Here is a 21,503-nt window from a genome sequence, read left to right on the forward strand (position 1 = left end):
CATGCTTTTATTGTTTTTGAATCTTAATGTTCAAGCTTGAAGATATGCGAGACCATAGAAAATCAAGCAGGCCTCGCAAGCTCTTGAAAAGATGTATTTTTTGTTCCTGACGTGTATTGGTTTGCACAGAAATTGGCTAATTCAACCCCCCGGGATCGGCTGCAGATTGATCAGTGAACGTACAGGACGTTTTGAGTCACTTTGCTTGGCTTGGTGCCAGTCTTCAGTCATAACAGCAGTAATTCCTGCTCTCTCTGTTTTAAATGGACTCCACGCTCCCTGCTTCCTCTCACATATTATTTGGTTGGTTTTCAATAAATGGGGGAAAGCAAAAATTAAAACTTTTTTTTATTTTATGCCCGGAGCTAAGCACTCAATCACAAAAAAAACCCCTTAAAAAGCGAATGAAATCAGGGCTCGGTTTAACGGCGCTGTCTGAGAAATGAAAAACGAGGAGGCGCACACTCGGAGAAACCATTACTAATGCCTCTTTCCAGAATGTCTGCCCTGTTAAAGTTTTCCCAGCCGTTTTCATATTCCAATTGGTATTCTCTTCTTGAACCAAATTGTGTTGGTCGTGCCCTAAACTTGCTCCCTGCAACCAACAAATGTTGCTGAAATACCATTTCCCACTCGTGTCGTAGTCTTGTGTCTGTGTGTTGAGCGTGAGCCATCTGCTTTGCAAATGTATTTCTATCTGGTCGATAGCTACTGATGTTGGTGATGAGAGCTCTAGATTACAGAGAGTGCCTCGGTGCTGCCAACTGTACAAGCTGGAAATGAGCTGCTCGAAACGGACCGACATGGCCGCCCCCTCAATAACGCCAAAAAAATACGCCGGATACCTCTCGCTCCTCCGCCGGGGAGCAGTATAACGCCTACGCGCTACAGGCAGGGGGCGCTGTTTTTCATCCCTGACGCGAGCTCGACAGTCGCTACACGCGCGCCCGGTGCCCTGTGCAGATATGCGGCGTGTGATATTGGTGTATGGCTTGTACTCTGCCCTGTCCTCTCTGCAGCGGTTGGCATGGAGATGGATACTCCGTCCTCTGGAAAGCGCGCCGCGTCCTGTCCGCCGGAGCCGGGCGGCGCTATTGAAATTCTGCCGCCGTTCCGCCGCTCCCAGTGTGTGAAACCAATCTGTCAGAGGTGGGAGAACTCCGGGACCCCGGCTCCTGTTATTCCTCAGCGCTCCTGAAGGACTTTGGGTATCCGAGCGCTCGGCTGACCTTTAAATCCGGCCCGTGTCGAGAAAGATCCCATTCCGATAGGCATCACAGAAAACGTTCCTCTTACCAACACGGGTCACGTTTGCGTTCGGTAAACCGCCCAATAAAAAAACGCCCCGTACGAGTGTTGCTTTCGACCTTCGCCGCTCAAAAGTGCTCCTCTGTCCTTCAATTTATTCTTCTCGGAGAGAGCTTAGCCCTTCTCACAGAAGGGACAGTCTGTATTTTTCGACTTTTTGTTCATAAATATCAGCGCACTCACGGTTTAGAGAGAGAGAGTTATAAGCTCGCTGGTTGTCTTCTTGGCTATTAGAAAATCCTTCTTTGGAGATTAAACCGCAGCGAATCCTTGTGTTTTTAACCCCCGGATTGTCTCTCCCACACTTTTTAAAGTTTTTTTTTCCCAGCGGGATTTGTCACCGAACGCGTTTTCTTCGCCTGACGGCAGGGCTGGCTCTCTCTAGCTTTCGGACGTGAATTCCGGGGGGAATTGGGAGTGTTTACGCCGTAATGAAGTGCTTTCCTGGTGGCGGGAGAGGCTTTTCTCCGCTAATCAGCCCTAATAAGCGGGCCTCTCGCCCGCCGCGGCGGCTGTAGCTCCAGGCGGGGGTTTTCAGCCAGGGTTTGCATCGATGCGCGGGATCCAGATGTCAGGTGAAGGCTCCATTAATGAAGCCGGATTAGAGGAGCAGGGAGCAGAGCCGCGGTGATGTCACCGGCGCCCCCCGAGCGGGCGATGCGTGCGCGGATGGCGTGCGTGTGTTCGGGCCCTCTGTAGGCCCCGGGGTGGGAGTGGGGGTGCAGGGCGCTCCCCTGTGTTAGCCCGATAGCAGTCCTGGGGCCCACGGTGAGGTGGGAACAGTGATGGATGGGAATGCCTGGTCCAGTTCCTAATGGAGGATGTGGCCGGATAGTCATCACTTATCTCTCCGACGCCCGCATCCCCCGCAAACCCCCCCTCACCCCGAACACCCCGAACACTCGGCCATCGACCAGGAGAGTGCGACCGGCTCGTACGAGTCGATGCCCTCTCCTCCGGCGACCTCGTCTGCGATGAGCGCACTTACCCCGCTGCAGTCAGAGCGTGGGGCCCGGCTGGCTGATGGGTGTGGGGCTTTGGGGCTGTGAGGGGGGGGCGGGGGGGCTGTACTCAGGAGTGTTTTCGGGCTGCGGGACGCGGCGCCTTCAGAAGAGCGTTAAGTAGTGCCCCCGCCTGCGTGCCTGCTGTCTCTCTCTGTCCCCTCGCCGTTAACGCACAATCAATCCCCCCCCCACCCCGCGCCCCTCTTCACACATCCACACAGGATCCCACTCAACCGCTCCCCTAAGTACAAATCATTTCTGTTTGTCACTTCGTCCGCTAGAAAATAAAGATTTAATTTACTCCGAAAATTGATTCTTCGAGCTGTTTATCCGTTTTATTTTTTTCCTCGCCGTCTCAGAAGCGTACGAAAGACGCCGGTTTATTGCAGTTCAGTATCTATTAGGGCGAGCGGGAGGCGCTGGCGGGAGATTAGCCGCGTCTGGAGGAACGTCCCCGAGTCCGGACGTGCCGGAACACTCTCTCTTCCCTCCTCTCTTCGGTCTCTCTTCCGTTCCCCCGCCTCCGCGGCCGACGCGTTATCGGCGTGGGCCGGCGCTCCGTGGCGTCGGGCGGTTACAGTCCAATAAAAAGCTGATGGAGTGTGGCGTTTTCCCCCGCTCGGCCCTCTGGGAAAGGCCCGACGCCGGCTCTCAATTAACCTTGAGCGCGGAAAGTTTTATACGTTTTCATTATGCAGAGTGGCTGCTTCTCCGAGGAGGTGATGAAACTCACGCACTCCTGCCGAAAGCAGTGTCTCTGCAAAACACCCCGCTCCCAAAATAATGAGTGCATTTTAATAGGCCGCGTAAGTGTCTGTTTTTTTTGTTTTTTGGTCGCAAACGGAATGACTCGGAATCTAGTGTGAAATATACACTGGTAGCGGGATGGCGTGAACGGCCGTGCATTGAATAGTAGGGTGAAAGACGGTAGCAGACGCTTGTTTCTGTCACTGGCCCGAGGGAAGCGCCTAACCAGTTAGAGCACTAATAACTGAAAATTTGAGCTTTTCTGAACAGTGCACTTTTGGTCTGTATACCCGGGCGCGCAACCCTGAACGGGCCGCGGTCATTGAGAGGTAAACTTGTGCGTCTGATCTCTTGAGCGCCGCCTCACCTTGGAGACGCATTAGATCCAGTGCGGCTTCACCCGAGAAAGACCTTGCAGTCAATTGACCCGGTGTGACACAAAAGCGAGCTTTCAGAAAAACCCTGAAGAAAAAGATGGCCTTTTTCACAGCTGAAGCCTGTGGTCAAAAAGTGAAAGGGAAACGGAGTACAATGGCCGCTGAATGCCTGGCATTCTCCTCCGTGAAGGAATGCGGCCTCAAAAGATTTCGATCACTGAAGCATTACGGCACGCACGGCTGTTACTGCATGTCATGGATACTGGGAAATCACAAGGCTGTTGTTGGATATCTCTCCGCAAGCCTCCGCATGTACATTTCCCTATTTTCCCATATAAGGAATGCAGCATTGAAAGATTTCAGTCACTAACGGTAACAGTGCAGCAGTACAACACGAGACTGTCAGTCATATTAGGAAATCAAAAGGTTTGTTTTTGGATATCTCTCCCCAAACTTCTGGATGTCCATTTCATACCCAACAGTGGCTTGCTATGTGGGGTAACATCCAGCAGATGAATGCAGGAGTCTTGTGAGAGTCTCAGTTGTCTGTCGCAGTGGTCTCTGCTACGCCTCCTGGTGGAGGGGGCACGTGCACCTGCGTTGGGCTAGCGAGTCGGCCCAGGTGTTAAAGGTGTTGCGAACCTCCCCCAGCTTGGTTAATTGATTTAATTAATCCAGACACAGCTGAGCCTATTTAAGTGTTTGTCAGTTGGAAAATGTTAGCCCCTGCAATTCAAAAGAAATTATACATTTGACTGTTTTCTGTCATTTCTAAGCCTTTTTACAGTGTGCTCCTGTCTACGGTACGGGGCTGAGGTGGGGAGCACACACCAGAGCGAGAGAGAGAGACAGAGGGACAGAGGGGCAGTGGGAGAGGGAGAGGGAGAGAGAGAGAGAGAGAGAGTTTGAGTGTTCCTGAGAGAAGTGACAAACTGAATCTAACCTGGCTGGACGAGCTGAGAAGCTGTCTCCATGGCGACGTGGTGAGCTGAGAAGCTGTCGCTGCTGTGTAGTTTGGTTCTCTTTTGTTTGTTCTTTTAGTTTGTTGTTTTTTTTCTGGAACCTGTGAAGGGGAAGGGGAAGGGTGAAGATGTTAGTTTATTCGTTTTTGTCTCTCTCTGTGGGATAACCACGGTGAAAACCCAGAACTGCCACTGTCACGCACTATGTGTCATCCTATGTCACGTTGTATACAGTAACCATATACAGAAAATACTGTATATACGGTCTAATGGTGGTTATATACAGCACCTGGATTTTAGTCGTGTGTGTGTGTGGGGGGTGGGTAGTTAGTCAGTAGTTAGCACTTTTTCGATGTTGTGTGTGTGCTTAGATAAAGTTTGTTGTGATAAATAATTAGAAGAAACATAGTTTCCAGTTTTGCCTCATTGCATTCATGTGTGAATGAGTGTGTTGTGTGGTGTGGTAGGTGTGTTTCTTGCGGTAAAGTCACATTTTTTAAATGACATTGTGTATTGGCTTGGACTCAGGGTGTGTTACACAGTCCAAATAGTGTTGATTTGCACAGCTGGGTGTTTGTTTAAAGGCAACCTCCACAGAAAAAACAAACTCAAAAAGGCTTGATGCAAAGGCAAATGTAAACACATTAATGCAAATCTGTGTTGTTAGCCAGGTCTGGCCCTACTGCTCATGCTAATCAGGTAAGTGCACTTGTGCGCCTGTATTGTAAATAGCTCAGGATAAGAAGGCCTGCCAAATGAAGGCAATGTGATATAAACCCGCGATTGTTAACAGGACACCTCTACGCATAGAGAAACCTTCAAACCTTCAAGCCTGAGCCAGACAGCAATCCCGGAGTGCACTGCGCCATTGTGTTTGTAAACAAAGGTCTCGGCTTTTTAAATGTGAATAACCAAAAGATAGCGAGCAATTTTTCATCCAGGTAACAAATGAGAGTGGTTCTTAATGTGCTTATCCGGAGGAGTTCCTACTTAAGCAGATGTGGGTCAACAGCAGTGCCACGTGGGGGATTTCATCCTAAAACGTTCAGGTTCAGGGGCGTTTATCCGGCCCCACCTCAGCGCCCTCAGGGTGTGAAGTAGTGCGGTTCGGAGCGTTTGGGACAGACAGGAAACGGAGTGAGTAATGTTCTGCTGCTCCAGACGGTCCGGTGAGGAGCCCAGATCCAATCAGGTGTGAGAGAGAAAGTTGTGGTCAGGTGACACTCTGGGGGACAGGCCTCCGCGCTCCCTGGGAAGGCCGCCGCGACTCTTCCTGTGGCGTAGGGGGCAGCGTTTTATTATGCTGAAGGACAAATCCGCACAGGCGATTAAACAATGTTTCCCATTTAGTTAATATTGATGGTGCGCGGCTTTGACAAATGGCCTACCTCCCCGCAACAGCTGGGAGAGGGAATTGATGAAAAGCCGTGCCTTGTTTAGGATTTTAAACATTATTTAGACCTGAACAGAGGACTGCTCCATTCTTCCTGGGCCGGGGTGTGTGTGTGGGTGCGCGTGTGTGTGTGTGTGTGTGAGCGCGGGTGTGTGTGTGTGCGTGTGTGTGTGTGTGTGTGTCTGTGTGTGTGTCTGTGTGTGTGCGTGCCGCGAGCATGTCCTCTCCGTACTCAGACGGAACATCCATTACCGTACCTGCTTTTGTCTTTTTTCGCGTTTGCACCTGTTCTCAGCCGTTCCGTGTTCCGTCCTCTCCGCCCCGGCAAATGAAGAAAGAAGGCGCTTCCTCCACGCGGGCCGGTTCAGCCCGCTCTTGTGAAGCTCCTACACGGTGCCCCGGCGCCACGCCACGTAGCCGGCCCCGTCTCCGTGCCGTATCGATCCGTTCTTCCCAACACAAAAAGGGGGAAGGCGCTATTTCCGCCGCATCCTCCGGTGATGATGACTCACCGCTCGGCTCGTAGGGCTACCTCCCCCCCCCCCCCCCCGCCGTTTGAAAAACAGCCCGAAACGTACAGCGAGACCGGCGTGACGGTTTCTAAAACCTGACATCGCGAAACCTGCATTGCTCACGGTTGGGAACCCAATCGGAGTTGTATCTGCGAACCCCAGACAGTCCCTTGCGGAAACGCCGCCCGCATTCAGACAAACGCAATCTGGAAATGCAGAAATGTGTTTTCCGCACTGGGGTGTGAGAGAGCGTGAGAAGAGAAGGAGACTTTTACGCATGGGCCGTATTCTCCATTAAAACGCCGTTCTCGCTGAGGCAATCTGTCTTCTTTAGATAAGTGCCAGAGCTGTCTGTTTCCCTGCTTCAGCACACATCCGCCAGCTTTAGGTGTTGGGAGGCAGCTGCTGGCTGCCCGTCTCTGCTCATTTGCAGTTTTTAGATCGACATTAAGACTCGTTTCAGACCGTTATCATTTTTCAATCCAACTTTCATACTTATCGATTAACATTAAACTTGCGTTTAGCCGATTGCCTGCTGAATTTTAAATTCACATGTCTGTCTGTCACATGCTGTAGGGGGAGGGGCGTCCTGTGTGTCGACGGTTCTTCGGCGGCCTAGTGGCTACGGTGCATGACTGGGACCTGAAATGTTGCAGTGCTGCTGTTGGGCCCTTGAGCAAGACCCTTCACGCCGCATTGCTCCAGGGGGCACTGGTCAAATCACCGCAGATCATATTGGATAAAAGCACCAGCTATAAATACCTGTAATGTAAATGTAAATGTAAATTTGTTCCCCGTTTTACCTCATAAGTTAAACATTCATATTTATCATTCGTTATAACGGGGCCCTGCCCCTTTTGTGAGCGGTGGCCTCATTCCGATACCCACAAAGCCACAGAGTACATTATCAATTAGGTTTAATCTCACTGACATCTGCTAATCGCCCTTATTTCTGCGTAAAGGGGATGGCTGGGCGCACATACATCTTGTTGTAAGAGCTGTCTGGGAGGGGAGGTAAAGAATGGGCACACGGCTTGCGCTTTGGGTGATTAATGGATTTCTGGGCCTGTAAATTTCCCTGCAATCAATTATTTTATCATGAGACTTTCTTTTTCTGGTGCGGACATCTGCTGCACATCGCCACGGAAACCATTAAAAAAAAGTTCCCTCCGTTTTTTTTTTTCCTTTTTCCCTTTTTCATTTTAAGCGATGACAGGAGTTGATTCTCTCGGCAGAACTTTGTGGCTTTTTGGGACGGGACGGGGGGGGGGGGGGGGGGCGACAGTTTGCCGGGGGCCAGGCGAAATCTCCGCGGTGCTCTAAGCTCTGCTCCGGAACCGGAAACGGGTGTCCTGGAGCTCCGGAGAGTTCACCGGGCGGTAGAGGTAAGATAAGATAGGATAAGATATCCTTTATTGAACCCTGTGGGTTAATTTGTCCTCTGCATTTGACCCATCCTAGTTGCCTAGGAGCAGTGGGCAGCCACAGTGCAGCGCCTGGGGAGCAATGTGGGGTTAAGGGCCTTGCTCAAGGGCCCAACGGCTGTGCGGATCATTTATTGTGGCTCGACCGGGATTCGAACCACTGGCGTTGTGGCTCCCAGTCATGTACCTTAACCACTACGCTACAAGCCGCCCCAGGTGTCTCCGGTCGTCTGTTTTGGGACGGCCTCAGTCTCACTCCCGCGCTAACGTTCGCCACCTCTCTGTTCCTCCCACGCGTGTCACCCAGCTGTCACCCCCTCCTCGTCCGCAGCGCGGGCACACACACCGCGAAGCACCGCACAATGCCGGTCTCCAGCTTTCAAACGCTTTATTAAACCTCTGTTTAGTGTGGAAGGTCAGCTCACAACCCATTCGTCTCTCACTGCCGGGCGGGTAGGATGAGGAGACCAGGACATAAGGGAGTCCTTATTGGGTCATTGGCCCAGGTGCCATGGTCAGGGCTCTGTGTGCCACGAGTGGGCTGGTTGATGTCCACGGTGAATGCCGTGACTGCACCAAAATGGCGGCGTGTGTGCACCGGGCCCTTTCCCCCCCCACCTCCTCCATAGGCCTGTGGGAAAAGTGCAGCCCACTGGCTCGCCGACGCCAGCTCGACTCCAGCTCGACTCCACCTGACTGCGTCCGGCAATTTGTGGAGCGGTGTTTCATCAATCTCCCGCGAAGAAGCCCATCGATGCGGTTAACGGGGGGGAGGAGACGTGAGCTCTGGGGGGGGGGGAAACGCGCGAGGCCGGTCAGCCTACGGACAGGCTCATCCTGGCCCGGCGCTTCCTGGCTCCCGGCTCTCTCTGGAGGCTGGCGGCTCGACCTGCGTTTTCAGACGCGTACCGCCCCCACTCTTCCTGCAGTGGCTGAAGCCGACGAGGCAGCGGCACGGTTAGACGGGGAGGATTTAAAAGGCGTTTGAAGCGGCGCCCGGTTGTAACGGCCTCTCTGTGTCTCCCTCTCCCCGCCGCCCCGCAGGGCTACCTCCCGGCCAACGCGGAGAGGAGAGAGAGCACGCTCCAGCGGAAACGCCAGGAGTACTTCGGCTTCATCCAGCAGTATTACGACTCCCGGAACGACGAGAACCACCAGGACACCTACAGACAGGTACGGCCCGCGTTACATCCTCACTGCTCCCCCTCAATAAGACGTGTCACACAGAGGGGCCCGGTTCTCCAACCCCTGGTGGTCCCCTGTGGTCTGTGCCTCTGATAGATGTGTCTAACACACCAGTCAACCCTTCCTAAGAGTGGGCCCTCTGCCGTGAGTGATGGCCTGGCTTTTCAGGCTACCAGAGTTAAAGAAAGTGTATGTGTGTGTCTGTGTGTGTAAGAAAATAAGTGTGATAAGAGAGTGTGTGTGTGTGTGTGTGTGTGTGTGTGTGTGTGTGTGTGTGTGTGTGAGAGCGCATTAGTGTTTGTGTGTGAGAATGAGTGTCTCTCTCTCTCTCTCTCACACACACTCACAGGGAGTCTCCGCGGAGTCTCCGCTCCGCTCAACATCTCCCTGTCAATTGACAAATCCCTGTAGCTTCGCTGCACAGCCAGAGCCCATCTGTTTGGCCCATTACAGAGGCTAGAACCCCTGGAGCTAGGCCACACACACAGGCTACAGCCCCTGGAGCTAGGCCACACACACAGGCTACAGCCCCTGGAGCTAGGTCACACACAGGCAGGTTCAGGCCTGGGATATATACCTCCGTCCAACAATGCACACCAGGACAGAAATGGCAACATGTAAAAATAGATTTTTAGCAGAGTTCGCTTTATAAGGGTTCGGTGATTCAGTACTCCTAGTTTAAATTGAGCCAGAATGATTTAATGAACCAGTACCTGTAAGAGGTCAGCGTAATTGTGATGTCTGCCCGTTAATGCCACATGGAGTTTTCCTGGCTGGCTGGAGGTGGCAGAGATGAGTCAGAGCTCGAGATGCGTCTAATGCACTTCCTCTGCAAGCTGATTATTTATTTATGTATTCATTTCTTTATTTCTTTATTTATTTATTGAGGAGGGAAAAGGTGGAGTGGTTAGGAAGTTTTGCTTGAAATCATTGATAAAATGGTTACACCTTTTGGTGTTTTATTGACTGTGGTTTGCATCATCTCTCATTGTTTCTGGAGCGCGACGTACATCTGTGGCTCACACTTCCCCGCAGCTGGCAGGCCTGATGAAATCTCGGCCCATCTCAGTCCTGGCTGAATGTGAGGGGCTTGGGTGCTCAAGCACAAGAGAGCTGCTTGTGAGTGCTGTGGCCCAGTGTGTATCAGAGTGTGTCTCTCAGTGTGTCTCTCAGAGTGTCTCTCAGAGTGTCTCTCAGAGTGTCTCTCAGAGTGTCTCTCAGTGTGTCTCTCAGAGTGTCTCTCAGTGTGTCTCTCAGAGTGTCTCTCAGTGTGTCTCTCAGAGTGTCTCTCACATAGTGTCTCTCTGAGTGTCTCAGTGTCTCTCACAGTGTCTCAGTGTCTCTCACAGAGTGTCTCTCAGTGTGTCTCTCACAGTTTGTCTCTCAGTGTGTCTCAGTGTCTCTCACAGTGTGTCTCTCAGTGTGTCTCAGTGTCTTTCACATAGTGTCTCTCAGTGTGTCTCAGTGTCTCTCACAGTGTGTCTCTCAGAGTGTCTCTCACATAGTGTCTCTCAGTGTGTCTCTCACAGAGTGTCTCTCAGTGTGTCTCAGTGTCTCTCACAGTGTGTCTCTCACAGAGTGTCTCTCACAGTGCCTCTCAGAGTGTCTCAGTGTCTCTCAGTGTGTCTCTCCTAGTGTCTCTCTCACAGTGTCTCAGTGTGTCTCACAGTGTCTCACAGTATGTCTCTCACAGTGTCTCTCACAGTGTGTCTCAGTGTGTGTGTTGGAGTGTGTCTCTCTCAGTGTGTGTGTTGGAGTGTGTCTCTCTCAGTGTGTGTGTTGGAGTGTGTCTCTCACAGTGTGTGTGTTGGAGTGTGTCTCAGAGTGCATCTCTCTCCCCCCTCCCTCTCTCTGACAGCTGGACTTCCCTCTCTCTCTCTCTCTGATTGACAGTGTTTCAGAGCTCTGTCTGTCTGTCTGTCTGTCTCCACTCTGTCCGCTCTTGATTTCCCCAAGGCCCGACACAGACGCCAATTTCACCCCCAATGAGCTTCTAAGCTGGAGGAAGAAGAGTCTTCCCCAACGCTACACACATTTTCACACACGCTAATTCTAAGGATTACATAAATATCACATATTCATGTCATTTATGAATATTAAATGCAACATTTCGACATATCTGATGTGCTTGAAAATTGTTTCTTCATAATACATTTTCTTCCGTTCAAAAAGGATTTCTTCCCTTCGCCTGAAACCAGTGGTTGTTTTTTTTTTTTTTTTAGATCTTATCTAAATGATAATTTTTCTCATATGTCTTTAATAAGGAAGCAAATTGATGCACGCATATCTAAGTCTTTCAGTTTTACAAAAGGTGCAATAAGTATGTTCAAAATTAGCCACAAATCTAAAAATCTTAATTATTGCATTTACTTAGATTGCCACTGAGAGATAATGCACATTTTTGGACCAATCCTTTGTATTTCTAATGAGGATGAATTAGCCACACATCCTTATCCAGCATTGGTTCCACTATATTTGATATGAAACTGTATCCTAGCAGGGGATGGTTAGGGGAATAGTTGCATTATTTTCCCTCATACAAAATGGAAACTGGAAAAGGAATCAGCGCTTGGTGTGTGCGTGTCTCAGAAAGTGCTGCGGTTCCCTTGGGCCCGCTCTATTGATTGTGTGAACCGCGTGGATGGCTCTTGAGCGCTCCGTGTGTTTGTGCTGTTTTCTCCAAACTGTCAGATCCACATAGATATCCCGCGTATGAGTCTGGAGTGTTTAATGCTGCAGCCCAGAGTGACCGAGGTAAGACCGGCGGACCAACAGGGGGCGCTGTGGCCCCTGTGTCTGCAGCATGCCTTCAGCTCACCTGCCAGAGGCGCCAGTCTGTCTGTCTTTCCGTCCGTCTGCCTGTCTGCCGTTCTGTCAGGGCCTGATGGTTGAACTGGGTGTTGGGGTCTGCTCTGGCTTCGCCTGCTTGAATACGAGGCTTAAAGAGTACAGTCAAACCAATACAGACTGTGGCAGCCCTGTTACTGAAACACTGTACTGGATGTGCTTAACATCCGTCGTCTCCTTTGTTATACTAACAGCCCATTAGTCACTGCAGCAAGACTTGTATGCCTTGGTTGATATCAGTTTAGTTCTTGTCAGTAGTTATTATTATTATTGCAGGAATTGGCTCACTGGGAAAAGATGAATTCAGTCGTCAGAAACGGCTGAGCGTACCGACGCGTTCGCTAACAGGAGCTCACATGTTAAAGCTAGTTACATGGTGTTTGATGCTGCCATGGCTATGGGCTGGCCAGGCTGCTGCAGGTTGGTCAGGAGCCCGTACGGAAGCCACTGGACCCCTCTGCCCAGTTCAGCGTGGTGATGAAGCCCTGCCTCCAGGCCAGGGTTTGGGGCCTGGTGTACTAACCTGCGGCTCTCTCTCTAATGGCTGATCCAGGCCCAGGATAACCTGCCCGTGCTCCTCTCTGTGTTCTCTCCCCGCAGATTCACATTGACATTCCGAGAACTAATCCTCTTATTCCTCTCTTTCAACAAGCTTCTGTGCAAGAGGTGAGATTTCCACACACCCACGCACGCGTACACACACACACATGCACAGGTGACCGCACAAACACACACGTACATGTACACACACACAGGTATGCACACACACGCACAGGCATACACACCCCCGCCCACACGTTTAATCTATTATGTTAAAACGGCTACATATTACAAACCCAGCTCTACTATGCTCGGTTGCTTCCAAAATTGTGTAGACACAGGGGAACGCTGGAGAATGATCGATAGAAACAGCGCATTTATGTGTTAATGGTATGAAAACAATGCACAGGACAATTTTCTCAAGTCAACAAATGTATTACTAATGCATTTATTTCCCTCCCAAGAGTACCGATCGATACTAGGGGTTTAAACGGTTAAGCGAAACTGAGTTGTACACGTTTACCAAAAATTGCTAACCGATATCCGATTTTATTTCATTTTTTCTGAAGCTGAAATGGTCAGGTCAGTTTAATTAAATAAATGCGCTTTCACCACCAGTGACAAAACACACAAATTGGTTGCACAACTGAAAGAAAGATTTTGGCTGCGTAATAACTTCCGTCAGGCTAGTCCTTTCCATGATGCCATATATAAAACAAATAAAGCAATACATCATTCGACAAATGTTGCACGCAACATTAGTGAGTAGGCAAGTTGAAAAATAAACGCTATAATTACGTTATTATGTTCATAATTATTATTTTTTACTAATGTTTAATGTTTTTTTTTAAGTGTTGTGTTCTATATATCTGTATATCTATGTTGGCCGGAGCTAACTTGCCTACATTTTCCAGGACCGTGTAGTTTAACTATTTCTAAAATAAAGTCGAATTGTTGGCATTACCATTTGACCAGTAGCCTATCTTATCCATCAGATATTGAAAGCGGGAATTCCCTGCTTTAAAATGACCATATAAATACGCTCACCACAAAGATTGCCCTACACATTATAACATCAAATGCATTGGCAAAGTTTACTGTTAAGCATTATACAACTTTTTGGTTTCCCTGCCTAAAATAGACCAGATTTATCCTATTGCCACCACGACACGGTCTTATCGTTATCATGTTACTGTAATCACGCAAATATTGGACATTAACTTCACAATGGAATTTTGAGTGCCAAACCCTGTCTGTTACAAAGTTCTCGATAGCAGCAGGTTGGGCACATTTCAATCAATCAAGTCTGTCAGGCAGGAGCCATAGGAAAGAGGGATGGAAACAGGAAGAATGGTCATTTTAACTGATGCATTTAAAAAAAATTTTTACACGCGATCGACGAGCATGCCTGGACGTAACATACCCAGCTTCAACTAGCCTACTGTGTGCACGATGTGAGCACGATATCAATGTAAATGTAAATCCTTAATTTGCCAATTAGCCTATTATCTGACTAACAATGTTGACATTTAAATGAAACTGACCCAAAATAAAATTTTAAAATGCAATACAATTTATGTCAGTAGGCTACTCCATTTATTATTATTATTTTTTGATAAGCTCCCGAGCGCTCATAAGCAGTATCGGTTAACCTTTTTTTTTTTTTTAAATGGGATGGTAATCGTTTACAAAAACTGATGGTTTGTCACATCCCTAATCGATACACCTCTCAAACCCACACCAGGCTAAGTTGCGCATCCGTGTATATGTGCAGCGAGATGGCAGGTCAAATGAATGCTAATTAACTATTGCTGGTGAGCAGGGCTCTAACGAACCCAAGGCCCTTCCAAGGCACGCGAACACACTCTCCGTTAATTAAGGGAGGGTTACAGGTGGGGGGCAGACAGCTGGGCTGGCCTCGCCTCCGGTTCAGCTCCCACCGACCTCCGTGTCTGCCAGCCCCCGCAGTCTTTGCCCTGGGCCTGAGGTCTGCTGGGTCTAACTGCTGGAGCTAAAGGCCACGTGGCTACCTGCTAAAAAAATCAATACAGAATTTAAGACCCGTTTTTTTCCTGTCCTGTTTTACAGACACAAACCCTCTTTAGCTGCATTTCAGCTTGTGCAAGTCACGACCCATAGTGGTAACACATTTCTTGTTTCTGATATCTGTTTTTTCTTTCCCCAAGGTGTTACTGTGGATTTAAGAACATACTGTAATGCTTTTTTTCACATAACAGAACTACAGTAAACCAAGTCATTGTACAGATATCTTGGTACTACATTCTGTGTGTTCCTTAGCTATATTAAAGGCATTCATCTGTAGTGGAACATATATGGAGCCATTTGCCTGGGGGTTATATGCTACAGGCTGCATTGGACATGGTAATCCATTATGTTCCGCACTCTTATCCATTGGTTCCATTGGTATTTTAGTTGCTATGGATATGCACATATATCAAATCCAAGGACACGTATACAGTAGTGGTATTGCATAGCAGTCAGTACAGGAGCAGTTTATTAAATCAGGATGTGGTGAAAAGTGCGGTCGAATCTTAATATCATATGATGATTAAAATGGATAGGACCAAGTGCTGTAAAAATGTAAACAAGCTAATGGAATGGTATGAACATGAAAACTAAATGAAACAAAATGAACAAGAACGGCAATCATTACAATATTAATTTCTGACTTGTAAAACAAAACAAACAAAAAGGGTGGTGATTACAATATTAATTTTTGACTTACGCGAGCGTTGGACATTTATTATTAATCTATTCAGTGACTGATCAATTATATGAGTATTTATGCGGCAGTGACATGGTGGTGACCAATTTCACATTATGGTCAATTATACATGACCGTGCTGTATTGTGGGAAATTAGCGATGGTGGAAAATCCAGCATATTGGCCTTGCATTGACAGCAATGATCCCCCTTCGTCTCCGGTGCTAGGGCATCGAGAGCTCGGTGAACTGGACGACCGCGGTCCTCCATCTTCCTCCATCTACCGCCCTGCTGTTAAACCTGGTAGCACCGGGGCTACCATCAAAACAAATTAGCGCCCATCTCTCCCGGATCCGCCTAACAGACGGCGATAATGGGTAACTCGGCTCAGCACCGCTGCTCTCCCTGTTTGGAGCCGGTGACCTGATGTGTAAAGTAGGCCCCGTGCGCGGGGTGCAGCTCCCTCTCCCATCACGCAGAGCTACCTCGCGTTCAGCAGCCGTGTCAGCCACGTGAACGTCCATGCACAGGTCCTTCAACGCGCTGGAAGGGAAGGGCTTCGGTGACGGACGTGTGTCCGGTGCGGTCCGTCAGGCTGAGACTGTGGTGGGTTTGAAGGCTCTACTGAAAATCCAGGCTGGTGTGAACCAGTATCGCTATTCGTACCGCTAAACCAAGAGCGAGACCTTTCTGTCTCACGAGCGGAAATATAAACCATGTTCCGAAGGCGAAAGCACTCACTGAGCTACAGAACCACGTCACATTCATGGAGAGATGAACCCTTAACAAATTCTCTCCGAGCTGGTCTGGTTTCATATTCGATGTGAGAACTGAGAACACAGTTGAGAAACGCATTTGCTGAGACTCATAATTAAGGGTCCAAGCCGGACAGGTGCAGTAAGCTGTTCTTTTTGTGAGGATTCTTATTTTTTTCCCTTTTTATTTGCATCCAATTACATTTTTGCTGGTAAGGGCCAGGCTTACCAAATTTGACACGCTTCTTCTACTAGTAATTGTGCAGATTGACTGCCTGCTGTAGTTGTGCATATGACAGATTTTCACAAGCCCAGCCCGCATTCAAAATTTTCCTGAGAGTTAAAACATTAGTTACTTTGGTCTCTATCCTTCAATTTACCTCAAGATTCACCATATTGGATTCCACTTTTATTTTTCAGAAAAATGCATATTCTCCTAGAAAATTGTGGTTCCACAGTGGCCAAATAATGAGCCAGTGAACATTGAATGGCTGTGACTTATCATAAAAAAATTATTATAAACGGTTTGATCTAAATGTATAACATTTAATATACATTTTCCAACTTATTATGCTTTCACTTTCATGGTACTGGCCCAATCAAAACACACAGTAATATATACAGCTCCATATTCAAAGAAAAAATCAAAACACATTTTACATTTACATATTAACATTCTAGGCATTTATCAAACACACACATCTGCAATGACTTACGTACGGTACACGAATTATGGACGTATCAGAAATCCTCTGTGCGGCAGACCCAAACACATTGACTGGGAAATGGACCCATAAAACACTCAGCGTGAGACGGACCCATGAAACATGGCTGTTTGTCACGGCTGCGTTTGAGCCAGGAACGGCCGTCACGGCGCATGTTCTCGCTTTCGCTACTCGCCCCTCACTAACGGCTCCAGAGACCGCACGGCCCTCCCCTCACCCCTCTCTCCCTGTTTTCTAGACACTCTTCCTCTGCATGGACCACGTACACTCACCCCTAACCTAAAACATTTCATCTGGGTAACGAAAGCCCATCTCTTGTTTAACTGACTACTGTGTATCTAGTGCCATTCTATATGAATGAACACGTCCGCACAGGATTTTAAAGGAAAGTAAGAAGAAAAAACGTGCGAAAGTGTTTCCCTTTCAAGGAGAGTCCCCTGGGATGGCTTGTTTTCCCTGCAGCCGGGCTCCTAATTAAGAAAGCGTAAAGCCAGTCAGTATCACCAGTTAATTTGGCACAAACGAGCGAAAAACAAGCCTTTGCTTACACCCTTCTTTATAGAACCTGGACGTTTTTCTCTCTCGCACGAGACGCAGCATTCGAGGGCCACGACTTCCCGTAATAGGGACTTTAAGTTAGCGGCTCATCCGAGCCAAGCTGATAGACATTTTGCTGTGATCGTACTACGGGATACAAGGCAGGGAATTGGCGTGCTAAGCAACCGCTGCGATAAACACGGTAATTCTGCTGTCGCTGATTCTCCTGCCTCTCCTCTCCGGAACATTCTAGGAAGCCATTGATTTCTGACGCCTGTTTTAGTGTCTAATTTCCCCTCCCTAACGGGCTGGCAGTGAGGGGAGCCCAGGACGTGAATTCCAGGGGGGTTTTCTGAAGCAGACCGTCATTTCATACAGTGGGACAGAGTAGCATCCTCCCCAGCCGCACTGTAGGAAATTACACTGTGATGGTGACTAATGGTGAGCCAAAAAAATATGGCTCCTAATACTACTGATAATAAAGAGACCGTTGTAATAATACAGTTAGACTAATAAGAAGAATACTTGTATAAGAATACACAAATAATAATAATAATAATAATAATAATAATATTATCAGGCTGGTTAGTCTGCCAGGTTGTTTAAAGAATCTTACTGCCATTTTGTTCATTTTGAGAAATGGGTTTAAAAAAAGAAAAAGATGACAGAAACATGACACGCAACGCGCTCTGCCTGTGATATACCATCAGCTCGCTTGTCAAACCCAGGCAGCGGTTTTTAAAATAAAATGTAAATCCATTTCCCCGCTTGATTTAAGTTGAACTTCAAGCCTCTTTTAATCCGGGCGAGCTGACAGCAGGGCGAGGCATTAAAACCCTTGTAGACATTGTCTTTAATGAAGATGGAAGTGTTTGCCTTGCTACAAAAGATGAAGAGGATTGGACGGGGAAAAAAAAGTTGAAGTCGAGCGAAAGTCCTTGATACACGGTGGCGGAAAGACGGGCGAAAGCGCGGCTGGAAAATTGATAGTGAAGCGTGTGATTTATTTTATCCTCACTCGCGCACTGCTTGATCAAGTAACAGAAGTTGCTTTACCTTGACCTAAATCTATAAATACTGCATCCTAACAGGGGTGTGCTGCCTCCTCTTACAGCCCGCCACGCAAACACGCAGAAGCTAATCATTCCTTTCCTCCGTCTTACCCCTGTCTTATCGTTTTAACCGTCACACGAATAATCCCCTGGGTGCTCTTCAACACAGTTGATCGAAATAGATTTTCTTTTTTTTTGGTGGTGGGGGGAGGGGGGAGGGGGGGGTATAGGGGGGGGTCTTTTACTCCGAATTCTATAACGACACTGTCTGGTGTGAATAATTTCACAATTTGAATGTGAAACTATAATTGCCTGTGTATATACAAAGTATTTATGCTCAGTCTGTATACACATATAGTAATATAAAAATAATACGTAATATAAAACCAGAACATCTCTGAAAGGGTAGGAAAGGCAGGAAACAGTTGTGTTCTTGGCTTTATTATGTGTATATTTCGTAGTTAACCTTTTATTTTCCCTGATTTAGATCTTTGAGCGAATTCTCTTCATATGGGCGATCCGCCACCCAGCCAGTGGCTACGTGCAGGGCATCAACGACCTCGTCACACCCTTCTTTGTTGTTTACGTCTTCGAGTACATTGGTAAGTGTCTATTTTTAGTGCTGTGTGTTTGTGTTAGTGTGTGTGTGTGTGTGTGTGTGTGTGTGTGTGTGTGTGCGCGCGCATTGCGTGGGGTCTTGCAGCCCTGCTCCCCTGCCGAGACCAAAAGTGCCCCCTAGAGTGTGTTTGCTCTCATGAATCCAGCTGCCTCCCTCCGTGTGAGACGATGGCCAGGACCGTAGCTTTAATTGGCTCCGCTCTAAAGAAACAACGCGTGGCCCCACTGAAAGACAAGCCTGTCGCTTCCCTTCTGCGCCTGCATGCATCTCCCAGGCCCCACCAGGGTTTGGGTCCCCCTGGAAGCGGTGCCTCCGGCAGACAGGCAGGCCTTCCACACCAAACAGGTGGGCCTCCTGCAGCTCCGCTGGAACAGCGCAGGGGGAAATTAGCTTATAAACGGGAGGTCGCGGGTTCAAATCCCAGTCGGGGACACTGCAGCTGCACCTGTAAATAAGGTCCGTTCTTATTCAAATCGCTTCAATAGCTGTGCAGCTGCCTGAATGGGTAATATAGTTTCTAAACTGAAAGGTATGTCTCTGTAATAAGTTGACAACCCGTGTAATGTACCTGCGATGGATAGAGATGGCTCCAGGGGTGTATGTCATCACTGTAGCCTTGACAACATGTCATTAAAAGGGCGTGGCGTGGCAACTCTGGTTTCTTCTAGCTCCGACACTCAGTTGTATCCTCAAATGCTTCCAGCTCTGTCTGTTCCTCTATTCGTGTGCTCAATGAGTATTATTAAGTATTATTAAGTACTATTTAAAGAAATTGCATGGAGCTCAGTGTGATGAGTCTACTTTCATGCACTGCAATATAGCTACTGCAATCCTTTTCGCACAAGCAAAACCAACAACGATTGGTCATGGTGTCAGTTTTGCCCCAATCATCGGTTGCGTTATTAGTTCTGCGTATGGTGCGTAGCTGAACAGGCCCACGTAGCCGTGCTCAGCCGGAAGAAGCCACGGTAGCCGGTATGAAAAATGGTGGCTTTCCTCCGTCGAGATAAAGAGGGCGTTTTGGCGATGGCCTCTGTGAGCTCTCCTCGGGGAGGGAGCAGAAACCTTTGTTCTGGAGGGCGACCGTCCGCCCAAGCCCTCTCACTTCAGTCTCCCGCCCGGCCCCCTGCCATTCATTACCCACAATTCAGCTGGGTCCAATAAAGACTGACGTTAGGCAGACAGCTCCTTCAGTCGGAGCGGGGGCGCGGGCCCCAGCTCTGGGCTGCTGGGCTCTATTAAACCCGGGGAGTGTTGCCGGGGCATCGCCTCTGAGGCACGCGGGAGCGGGCCGCCGGCCAATCCGCTCTCGCTAAAAACAACGCAGAAAGGACGCTTCAGGGGTTAAAGCCGGGATGAAGAAATCTGCCGGTCGACAGTCAGTTGTCGAGTTTTATTTGGCCTGTCACAGCGAACGGAGAGGGGGTGAGGGGGTCGGGGGTGAGGCGGAGGGGAGTGTTTGCTGAGGAATGTCTCTGGTTGACTCTCAGCCTTACGGCTGCATACCCGTGTCTGCGTATGTTCGAAATCCCCCGTGTATCATGGTCTCAGTGTATTATGGAATGTGCTGCTTTTTAAAGAGTTGTTCTCTATGACCGAGGTACTTAAGATTCATTTATACAATTCATTTGTTCCTTTGGTTTCTATACTCCCTGTACATAATGGCCAACCTGAATACTCAGACGTGAATGCGAGGTTTGACTAAATGCAAACTGGCCCTGTATATTATTCAGTGTGCTGCATAGTAGAAATATCACAGCCCTCCTGTACAATGGGCAGCCCAATTAGTACGGGTCACTACGCAGGTAATGTATACAGCGCTCTGCTTCCACAGTGTGTGGGAGAGGGATGTGATAACTCTGCTTTGTGTCTGGGAGGAATCCCACGGATTTTGCCATGTTGAAAGAGCAGCGTATTCAGTTCAGTCTGTAAGTCTTTGAACGATGGTACAATTTCTGTTCTTTTGGCTCTGTACTCCAGCACATTGGATTTGAAATGACATGAACAATGGATATGAGTTTGAAGTGCAGACCTAAAGAGATGTAATTCCTACCCACATCGCCCGATGGATGTAAATACCCTCAAATTAAGCGTGACAGTCTGCTCATTAACCTCATATTCATTATTTCATTTCAAATCCAATGTGTTGGGAGTACAGAGCCAAATGAAAAACAGTTGTACCATTGTCCAAATACTTACGGACTGCACTGTAATTATGAGGCTGGTAGAGAGATGAGTCTACCCATTGTGTGCTGGACTGGGCTTGTTGCCGGGCGGATTGTGCCATCTCTTACCCCACAGACAGAGGGTTAACCAACCCCAGGCTCCGCCCAGCCCACCTCAAACCCCAATCCCTCTTCACCCTGAGGGTCCTTGTGGGCAGACCTGCCGGGGGAATCCATCATTAGCTGGCTGTAGGATGAGCTGAGCGTCTCTCACGCAGACCAATTACCCAGGTGCAAATGAGGCTGTGAGTGGCGGTGGCCATCTGTGTGATGAATTGATGAAGCTTTTCCAGCAACAAGGCCGGCCATTCGAGGAAGCAGTGAGAGTCCAGACCACGCTTTCAACGTCTGCATGTATGTGAGAACGGTGTAGGTGTGTGAGAACACGCGTCTGCATGTATGAGAGAACGGTGTACGTGTGTGAGAACACGCACATACAAGTGAATGTGTGTGCATGTATAAGTACATGCATGTACACTTATGAGAATGTGTGTGCGTGCATATGAGAACGTGTGTGCGCGTATGAGAACATGCAGATGCGTTTATGAGAACATGTGTGCTCACGTA

At 48.5% G+C, this 21,503-nt stretch overlaps 1 protein-coding gene across 2 annotated transcripts in view; it reads left to right on the forward strand.

The window, feature by feature from the left end:
- tbc1d22a (TBC1 domain family, member 22a) overlaps window positions 1-21,503 on the forward strand; it is a 156,478-nt gene that overhangs the window by 32,707 nt on the left and 102,268 nt on the right. The window contains exons 6-8 of one of the 2 annotated variants that reach the window (XM_061251433.1): window positions 8,772-8,900; window positions 11,604-11,666; window positions 18,580-18,694. In XM_061251433.1, the coding sequence (XP_061107417.1) occupies window positions 8,772-8,900; window positions 11,604-11,666; window positions 18,580-18,694 (307 nt within the window). Of the gene's footprint in view, window positions 1-8,771; window positions 8,901-11,603; window positions 11,667-12,359; window positions 12,426-18,579; window positions 18,695-21,503 lie in introns of both variants that reach the window. The other variant, XM_061251432.1, reaches the window with a different exon arrangement.

This window comes from Conger conger, chromosome 8, assembly GCF_963514075.1.
Source record: "Conger conger chromosome 8, fConCon1.1, whole genome shotgun sequence".
NCBI lineage: Eukaryota > Metazoa > Chordata > Actinopteri > Anguilliformes > Congridae > Conger > Conger conger.